This window comes from Hyalella azteca, unplaced genomic scaffold (genome assembly GCF_000764305.2).
Source record: "Hyalella azteca isolate HAZT.00-mixed unplaced genomic scaffold, Hazt_2.0.2 contig11881, whole genome shotgun sequence".
In the NCBI taxonomy this organism is placed as follows: Eukaryota; Metazoa; Arthropoda; class Malacostraca; order Amphipoda; family Hyalellidae; genus Hyalella; species Hyalella azteca.
The window spans coordinates 240235-250353 of NW_025941860.1; the positions used below are offsets into that span (position 1 = coordinate 240235).

The window sequence follows — 10119 nt, forward strand, 5'->3', positions numbered from 1 at the left end:
ACGCGTGGGCCCGTTGCCCCACTAGGTATCATTTCAATTTATATCGTGTCAACATTTTATTTTAAAAGCTAATAGTCTAAACTTGATCTCAAAATTATCCCTATAAATATTACTTTCAAATTAAAATTCACAGTAATTTCAAAAGCTTTAGCTACAGTAATCAAAAACAGTTTTATTTAGCAGCAAACAAATTTTTATCTGGGCTAAAACAGTTATTCACAAAAATAACTTAATAACGCAAACACTTAGCAAAACGTAAATCCGTACACTTGATCCCAGTTAAACTGTCGACCGGCGGTAGAGAACACGGACCAATATCTGCCATACTTCGCGAGAAACCCGCTATGGGCCAATGACCCGCAGTGGGCTCGCTGCCCCATATGTTACCCTACTGTATTAACAAATAATAGAGAAATGCATAGATACAGTTGGCTTATTTTAAGCTATAGCAACATATTAGGAGGTAACACTGGGCGGGCTCGAGGGCTGTGCACTACTCGTCCGAGCTCTGTATTAAGCGCATCGGTAGGACGGGTGAAGCCGTGATCCTGCCTAGGCAACCGCCAGAATCCTTTGTACAGGCTTTGTAGTAGGGTAATGTCGTTGCTTTTTCTTTTATTTTATACGAACTTGTTTTTTACACACAGGAATATGTGAACGATTTTTTGAAAGAAAATACGAGAACAGCGGTAACTTTTTGTTTAAATCTAACGAGTGACGAACAACGTCAGAAGGCCCAACTTTACACTTAGTTCATATTCCTTTCCTTGTGCTAACACTCCTGAGGGCATTGTTTTGGGGGCTTGTGTAGCTGTTGCACCCGATATTAAATTCAAAAACCATGAATTATGTTGCTGGTTAATGAATGGAAAATTTACTAATTTAATGGATTTCGGAAACTTGTTAATGGTCTTAGGTTACCTGTTCTTAAATAAAAATTACTCTCTGAATTGTTAAAGGGGTGAGCAATAGGCAAAGTAATACCGCAAAATATTGTATGCTATTCGAAAATTCAAGCGGTAACATTTTTAATCTATCAATAATAAAAAAAATATGTTATAAGAAACACGTCATTTTTGCACTTCATAGACACGTGTTCATAAATGATAATTCTATTCAGATTGCACGAGTTAAAATGATGGAAAATGAGTGTTCGAGTTCAACCTATCTAGGAAAACTTTAACTCTAATCATGAACTATACAAGATCCATTACCACCCGCATTTCCACTTGATTATCACACTCTCATCTCACGCACAAATTAATTTCTTGTCAATTGTCGCTGAGAAGAAATCTTGAAAAGGTTATCGAAGGGTTTAAATTGCAGGATTGAATAAAAACTTTTTATAAAACGACATTTATTAGGTAAATGATAAGGAAGTTCATTGGATCCCCACAAATGGTTTCGACGCAAGCAGTGTTTCCTAAGCTAGAAAAAAGATAGTTTAGGCAGTAGCGTCACATCCAATAAAGCATTTTATGGGCAGTAAATCTAAGAAAATAACATCAGTTTGCCGTGGTGCCGCGGAGAGGGTCCGTTGAGGGTCTGATGAACGTGCGCCATGTGAAGTGGTGAGTCAGCCTCATGATTGTGAGACGATGCCATGCCCAGTGGTGAGTCAGCCTCATGATTGTGAGACGATGCCATGCCCAGTGGTGAGTCAGCCCTGTCTCTTATACACATCTAGATGTGTATAAGAGACAGGCCATGGCCAGTGATGAGTCAGCCTCATGATTGTGAGACGATGCCATGACCAGTGATGAGTCAGCCTCATGATTGTGAGACGATGCCATGACCAGTGGCTGTCTCTTATACACATCTAGATGTGTATAAGAGACAGACGATGCCGTGACCAGTGGTGAGTCAGCCTCATGATTGTGAAACGATGCCATGACCAGTGGTGAGTCAGCCTCATGATTGTGAAACGATGCCATGACCTGTTGAATGGCGGCTTTCGACGCGTACCTTATCAATTCGTGTGATTTCTTAATATTTTCCAATTAATTTAAATGTTACTCTTAACTTGCCGTGAAAGGACCGTGATAAGAACATGGCCATTTTTAGAGAAATTGTCGCGGTTATATAGTGTTACGAAAACTAACAACAACTTATATAATTGGAACACTTCCCTACACTACACTCCATCTAAAATATGGAATATTGCAGTAATTTTAGGTCACTCATATTCTGTACTATAGAACGCATTTGTACTCTTCATACATTATGCGTTTCGTGTATAAAACCAATTGTTGAATTCATTAATACGAATATCTATCAAGTAGATGTCGAATATGATACATTTGTACGCCCTGCGATGCATTTGAATCCCAGACTGAAATTTTAATATCTTAATATTAAATATCTTAACATGTGGATTTTTTAATATCTTGACTTGTGGAGCCCGATAAACATTGACTGGCCTGGAATAACATTTACTCCTTATTATAGAGAGCATGACAAATTTTTCACGAAACACAACTAAATTTTTTCGATCGTTTTACGGTATTCATACTAATAAACATTCTCGACACCGGATGTCACGGGATTTTACTGCAGAAATAACAAATGGAGATAACAGGATTGAAACATTTCATATCGACGCCTCATTTCAACAAAGGATCATAAGTTAACCACACGGATAATTGACAATGAAACGTTTATGACTTTTTTTCTGTGTTCCCATCAATACAAAATCTGCAGTCAGTATGTAGCAATACGAGTGAGTTACCGAACGTATGGGTTATAACTCTCCCGGATTCACTCTAATTGCGCTGAAGTTATAGCTAAATTATGATGGTGATGACGTCACCGTGCATTACGCCCTGCCTTTCGAGATTTGAGAGCATAACCGAAATATTGTCGACCAGCATGAAGCAGATGTTGTATTTATTGACACACTCTCCGCATGAGCCAATGGGCTGTATAACACATTCAAGCAAGTTACTTAATTAAATATTTTGCAATTAGAATATTTATGACATTTTTTACATAAGATCGTTATTTATTTCAGTTACAGTCTCTCAAGCTTGAAGTACAAAAAAATTAACCTAGTGAGCAAGTGTTGAAATATAAATGAACTTTTTTTCATGAAATCGTTGCCGTTCCGGGTAATGTGAAAAACTATTGAAATTCTCAGTCACAGTAATAAAGTGTTCATGATTTAGCAGGATAAATTATCATTGTTTAGACAAACTGTAAATAAAAACATCTGAAACTTCAATAGCTAAGTTAAAGGTGATATGTGAGGAACGAACACTTGATAACATATAAGAAGAGGGATATTTGAATTCTAACTTTGAGAAGATGGCACGACTTCCTCTCGTATGTGTTGTATATGCCATCGCTAGACTGGTGCGAGGTTCGTGCATACTGTGTTATCTCTGATATACGATAAGCTGTACACGTGTAATATTCTTTCATTTTTATTATCAAAAGCAGTAATCATTTCCTAGAACGGCGTATTTCGGATGAATGTAATTCTCAATCTCCTTTTACCCGTCAGTAACCATTTGTTTTAATTGAATCAAACTGCAAGCGTCATTCAAAGTTGTACGCGCATGGAAGTACCTGACAATGCAAGGTTAAGTATGAGCAGATTTCTTTGCGACCTGAAGCGACATCATTTATGCTATCATACCATCAAACTAAAGCTCTGTACTGCTTATCTTACCTAAGATGGATGAAATTAATTGATAAGGCAGTAGCTTGTATGAATGGAATAGTCTATGTTATGTGAAGACTTAGACTCTTATGATACATATTCATTGTGAAACATATTTTCTTTTTCCGTATCGACTCGCCAACTTCGTGATTCTATAAGCTAAAATTTCAGGCAGCAAACCAAGGACCTGATAAGATAACGTCCAACTCGTTCTCATTGCGTGAGAGCATCGCAGTGCACTTCGCTGTTCGGGGAGGCTTGCACGCGTTCTCTTGTGTTGTTCTTCAATATCGGAGTAATGTCGGCCGAATGTGTGAACTCAGCAGGTGAGTAGAATCATACAGAAAAGGCACTTGCATCATTAGTCTGCTCAGGTAGCTAGGTAACCCTGAATTTAAAAGCATAGAAAACGCTACGTTGATTTACCATATCTTCATCGAACGCTCCAAGAAAGTGGAAACGCAAAGAAATGATGAATTTATCTGTCGTTTTCAGTGGATATTCCGTGAATTTACTAAAAAAATTACGTTTTCTCTATTTTATATTCCAGACTCAGCAAAAATGCTGCTCCAGGCTTTGTTCACTTATTATGGCGAGTCGAAAGGAAAATGACTCGGGCGTCTGAATAATAATTTTGGGACCAAGCAATTTGTGGCCTTGCCATAAGAACTGACCGTGTATATTTGTTCTCGTATAGTTATGAAGTCAGTGCTGAATTTAAAATAATTGTTTAAAGACTTTGATAAAAAGTTCTTAAACGTGGACTGACACTATTGTAATGTTTGTAACTTCTGTCCTCAGTTGCCACTAATGACACACAAGCCGCCACGTTACTCAAGTGGCCACCCACCATTGCAAATTACATCCCAATCAAATTGTATTGAATGAGAAGATCCGCTTTTCACTAATATTTGCTGTAACTCAATGGCAAAAAATACCTCAATGTAACTCAATGGCAAAAGGTGCTTACATATATCATTAGTCTGCTTAAGTAGCTAGTTAACCGAGAATTTAAAAGCATAGAAAACGCTAAATTTATTTACTATATCTTCATCGAAAGCTCCAAGAAAGTGAAAACGCCAAGAAATGATGAATTTACCTGCCGTTTTCAGTGGGTATTTGGTAAATTTACTCAATAAATGTACATTTTTTTCTGCTTTAAATTCCCGATTCGGCAAAAATGCTGCACCAGGCTTTATTCCTTTAATTTTTATGATGGCGAGTCGAAAGGAGAATGACTAGGGCGTGAGTATATTAATTTTGGGACCAAGCAATTGATGTCATTGCCATCAGAACTGACCGTGTATTTTTGTTCTCGTATAGTTATGAAGTCAGTGCAGAATTTAAAATAAATGTTCCATTAGTTTGGTTCAAAGTCCTTAAACATGGACTAAGACAACAATTTGTTTATAACTTTTATCCTCAGTTGCCACTAATGACACACAAGCCGCAATGGTACTCAAGTGGCCACCCTCCAATGCAAACTTAATTCCTTTTAAATTACATTCAAGGAGAACATCCGATCTTGACTAATTTTGCTATGAGTCGAAGTAAAAAAAACAACCCTCTACCATCTATAATTAATTTTGATTGGAAGTTGAGTGCATGTGGCTCGCCGTTCACGTGTCAACGTAGATGGGATGGTTTTGAACCATCGAATTCCTTGTTTTTTGAAGTTTGACTCATTATAATTACATAAACTCAATTTCATAGGTGATAATCTGGTTAACGTAATCGAGGATTTTTCATTGAAATTTGACGTTCTTTCAGTAGTCTCTGAATATAGTTGTTATCACATTAAATTAGGGTAATTTATGCATCATTACGAATCTTGCCTTTTTACGTTTAAAAGTTTCTTCCGTTATCAGACAAAAGCTCGGCCTCCGAGACCTCCGTGAGCCCCGCGGTGCTGCCGGAGAGAGGCGGCCGGCCGAGTCCTTTTGCAATCGGCATTGACTTCGGGACGAGCAAATGCTGCGTGGCTGTGGTGCGCGACGGCCGGGTGGACGTCCTGGAGAACGAGTTGGGGCAAAGGACGACGCCCTCGTGCGTTGCCTTCAACTCCCAGCAGCGACTAGTGGGCAGCGATGCCCTGAGCCAGGCCGTTGTAAACTGCGACAACACCGTGCACGGCGTCAAAAAGTTCCTGGGACGCACCTACGACGAAGTGAAGGACTTGTCTTCTCTCTGCAGAATTAACCCAACTGAGCCCTCCGATATATTTGAGAACTTCATCCATTATAAAAATACCGATCTAAGGCTGAGACCGGAGCAGGTGGCCGCCATGCTGCTCGGGAAGATGAAGGACATCGCGGAATCCTCTCTGGGTTGTCCCGTGGACCGCGCGGTCATCTCGGTACCGGCTTCGTTCGGCAACGCGCAGCGACTCGCTATAAAAAACGCCGCGCAAGTCGCCGGACTTGAAGTTCTTGAGCTGATCAACGAAACAACCGCGGCGGGGGTCGCCTTCGTGGAAAACCGTACCGTCCAGACTCCCGAGGTTATTGCGGTTGTGGATTTTGGAGCGGGGAAACTGGATGTGTCCATCATGGAGGTTAGTGGCAGATCGGTGAAAATCATGGCCGCCGCTGGAGACCCAAACTTTGGTGGATTTAACATCAACAATATTTTTGCTAACCATTGTGTTGCTGTCATTAAGGAAAAACATAACTATACAGTGAAAAATAAAAGGCACCTGAAGCGATTGCGAGGTATGTGTGAAAGCGCCAAAAAAATTCTGTCTGTGCAGGCAAAAGCTCGCGTAATCATAGAGCGGCCCTACAAGACTAACGTAGAACTCACCATCAAAAGGATAAAATTCAATGAACTCATTCGGTCAAGAATTCTGAATACATTGACTCGTACCTTTGATCATCTTCTCGATCAGATATTATTAACCAAAGATGAGATCAGCAAGGTTGTACTGGTCGGGGGTTCAACACGCGTCCCGCTGGTGCGGGCCGTCCTCGAGGGATATTTTGGTCCGGGAAAGTTAGATCAAACGTTGAATAAAGACGAGGCTGTGGCCCGTGGTGCTGCTCTTCGAGCTGCGACTCTGAGTGGGCAAGAAACTTCGATCAAGGTTAGCGACGTGATCTCCTACGCTATCTTCGCTAACGTTGACGGATATAACGATCGTCCGCAAATGACGACCATAAATAGATACAGTTGTATCCCGCGTAGACATCCGATAAAATTTGAGCTTAAAAACTTCAAATGCTTGAAAAATTTGTACGAAAGTTTCTTCGTAGAGGGAACTAGAACTGAACTCCAAGTTTCGTACACGCAACCTTCCAATATACAGATGTCAAGCAGTCTCGGTGATGGTTATTTGGTCATGAACATCGACTCTAGTGGCATACTCGAGGTGCACGCAGAAGCCAATAAAAAAATACTTTACAGATGTGAGATAGGAAAATTTTTCTGTCCTCCCAGTACGATAAAAGAGTGGATTGATGCTGAGAACATGTTTCGCAAGGATGTCGATCACATAAACACTCTGTTAGCGGCTGAGGTTCAACTGGAATCTCTGGTCTATGAAGTTAAAAATTCGCTAAGTGGTGTCAAAGAACTGACGTCGGAGGAAATTTCAAAAATAAAAAATCAATGCGACGATATCCTAAAATGGATAGACGGCGATGAGGACGATGAGGACGATGAGGACGATGATGACGATGATGACTCAGCCTCTCTCCAAGATTTACACGGGAAGATTAAAAAACTAACGCATTTCAAGGAAACGATTGACCGTGTGAAGTCAATCACTAGAGCATATGAATCAGAATTGAAGACGCTTCAACAAAAATTATTCAGTGAATCGAAGGAATGACGACAACAAGTGTAATTGCCCTTGCATTGTGTATACTACTTCACTTGGGATTAAAAGGCTTGCAGCAATTGTTTTCCGCTGCATGTACTAAATTATTCTCTTAGTGAGACACATAAATTATACTTGAAACATATGAGAATATTTCTATCAGTACAGGTTTCACATGAAACTATCATTTTCAAATCTAAACCTGGAAATATCTTACGGCGATATAACAAGGGATCTAAAAGGTGCTTATGCACGGGGAGATTAGTTGCGTCGATTAGTTGAGTCGATTAAAGTTTTGCAGGCTGAGAGCCTATACACGAGGATTCGAGGTATAGAGCCTATACCTATAAACGAGGACTCAGGAGAGTGTTTTCAGTACAGTGCGCTGGTGCGACGTTGGGAGGTGTTGAGTAAGGGGTGCATTGTGTATGGTGGAGGCAAGCGAGAAATAAGTTTTCGCCGTTGCTAATGGTCGGGTTAACTCTACCTCCGTGGTGGGACTCGCTAGCTCTGCCTCCGTGGTACGACTTACGTCGTTCCTTCCCCCCTCGGGGTGCGAGGTCACCTGAGCGTTAGGCTCGCGGACAACCTCCTTCGCTGGAGATCGAGGAACGGAGACTTGTCTTACGACTTCCGTTTGATTTACTACCGTTACCGTCGTTGCAGCGGGCAGAGTCGAGGGTCGAGGCGTCGCCTCCACCGCGTCGTTGAGCATAATTCGCTCGACAGTCGGTAGCACGGGCACGATATCTCTGACTCGCGGACGTCGTTTACAGTAGCAGCACAGGACAATGGGAGCAATGATACCCAAGAGTAAAATGACTGTTATAGAACCGTGTATGACATGAAAGTGAGGAAACTATACTAGCGTGTGCTGTTTGTGAGCCTCCAGTGCGACATTAAGCTGTCGTACGTCTTCCATATTTGATTCCAGCTCGCTTACCAGATGTCGGGTGAGCTGAGTCTGTGAGACTCTGACCGATGGCATGGACGATAAGGGAAAAATCTTCACCCGGATTGAGTCTGCGCGCATGGACGTCACGACCTTCATCCGGTACATACCTTTTTGAACCAAGCAAAAAGCAAGGTGCGTAGATTGACACGATACCTGAGACAATTTGTGTCGAGCGCATGCTCGGGCTGGATGAGTTACATCTTATCTTTACCAATGTCGGTTGCAGAAATGCAACATGTCACTCATTAGTTGTAAAGACGCCGTAATCTTGTAAAGACGACTCCACAGGTTCGTATTCGCATTTCGCACTGTGTTGGTGCGTTTGGAGCAAGGTCAAGATGCACGATGGTTCAAAGACGGTTTGTGTAGCAGCGATAGACTGCTCACACAAGCATAATATGCTTGTGCGGTGACACTCCGATAAGTCCTCGAGTTCCAGGAAGGATACAGTATTAAATGCTACAAGCCTGGGCACTCGGCTTTGCTACAAACCATTTGAAGCTCGTTACATTACCAACTGACGTTTTGACCGGCAATCTCTGGAGAGACACCAAATCAATAATCTTATCGTTCTGCACGAAAGGCACGCGTATGATCGAGGTACGTGTACGGGGTCTTAGTTTTCGTCACAGACAGGAGTTGTAAGGCTACGTCTTCGTGTTCATCAATCTGTGCATTTGATAGCGGGAAAACTCCGATATTATTGTTAATTCCCGAAGCAATGAATTCTTTGAGTGACTCTCGGTCTATCAGGTTCATCAATATGTTCAAATCTAACAGCCTTGTCTCTAGTTTAAGATTCTCACTAACTGAGATTAAATAGGTAACGGTTACAATCAAGTCTTCTAGCACGTCAGATAGGATGCTAAATTTCTCTAGCGTGGTTATATCATTCTGTTGTTTAGCTAGATCCATCGACAAGTTAGAAATAGCATCTAGTGACCGGCTAATAATTTTAAGTTTTAATTCGTTAGCGTACAAGGTCTTGGCTTCCATTAGTAGTGAATTTGTCACTTCTCTAAGTTCCTGTACATCTCTGTCAACGGCAAGGCCAAAGAGGCCGTGGAGAATTTCTCCGCCTATATCAAAGAGGCCCCGACGGGTACGGCTTACAGAAGATGAGACATTTAACAATCGGTACCAGTGATTTACCAAGTCTAGGAAACTTCGCTGACATTAGCTAAGGTCAAGTACGAGAAACGGTTAAATACAGACACCAGATCGGTAACATCGAGTTGTGCTAAGAGTTCTCCTATAAGATGAATCCTAACTTAGCTAGCTCACCAGTTACAAAGCCTTTTTCGGCGTCGTCCAGTGCAGGGAACAGCCCTCTGGTATGACGCACCGTACTTTCCGTGAGTTCAAGAATCGACAACAAGTTATCGAGGAGGAAACGATGAGAGCTGAGTTCGATTAATAACATTAACACGATATCAAACAATTACCAAAAACATATAAGTTCACATTTGTAACTTTTTGGAACTATATATTATCTACTCGCAATTACTATATTAGAACGAGCGTAGTACCTATAATAAATCACGCAAAATTCGGCTCGCTAACGGAATCACAACGCTTGGCTAACAAACGTTCAGCACTACGTACCTTGAAGTTCGGGTTTTAAAAAAGAATTAAAATTTTTAAGCATTCCTCACTTTATAGTAGTCAGTGAACTTATGAGTAGAA

At 41.1% G+C, this 10119-nt stretch overlaps 1 protein-coding gene across 1 annotated transcript; it reads left to right on the forward strand.

Annotated features, from left to right (window-relative positions):
- Positions 1-3959: 3959 nt before the first annotated feature.
- On the forward strand, positions 3960-9555 carry LOC108673839 (ribosome-associated molecular chaperone SSB1-like). The gene is made up of 4 exons (XM_018161717.1): positions 3960-3987; positions 5530-6215; positions 6549-6743; positions 9457-9555. The coding sequence occupies exons 1-4, from the start codon at positions 3960-3962 to the stop codon at positions 9553-9555; spliced, it is 1008 nt and encodes a 335-aa protein (XP_018017206.1).
- The last annotated feature ends 564 nt before the right edge of the window (positions 9556-10119 follow it).

What these genes read in the sequence shown, in the direction of transcription:
- LOC108673839 (XM_018161717.1), top strand. Translation starts at nt 3,960, where the DNA reads ATGTCGGCCGAATGTGTGAACTCAGCAG. An exon ending in CGAATGTGTGAACTCAGCAG is followed by an intron (nt 3,988 to 5,529) that starts GTGAGTAGAATC and finishes TTCCGTTATCAG; the next exon opens with ACAAAAGCTCGGCCTCCGAG. An exon ending in GGCAAGAAACTTCGATCAAG is followed by an intron (nt 6,744 to 9,456) that starts GTTAGCGACGTG and finishes CACTTCTCTAAG; the next exon opens with TTCCTGTACATCTCTGTCAA.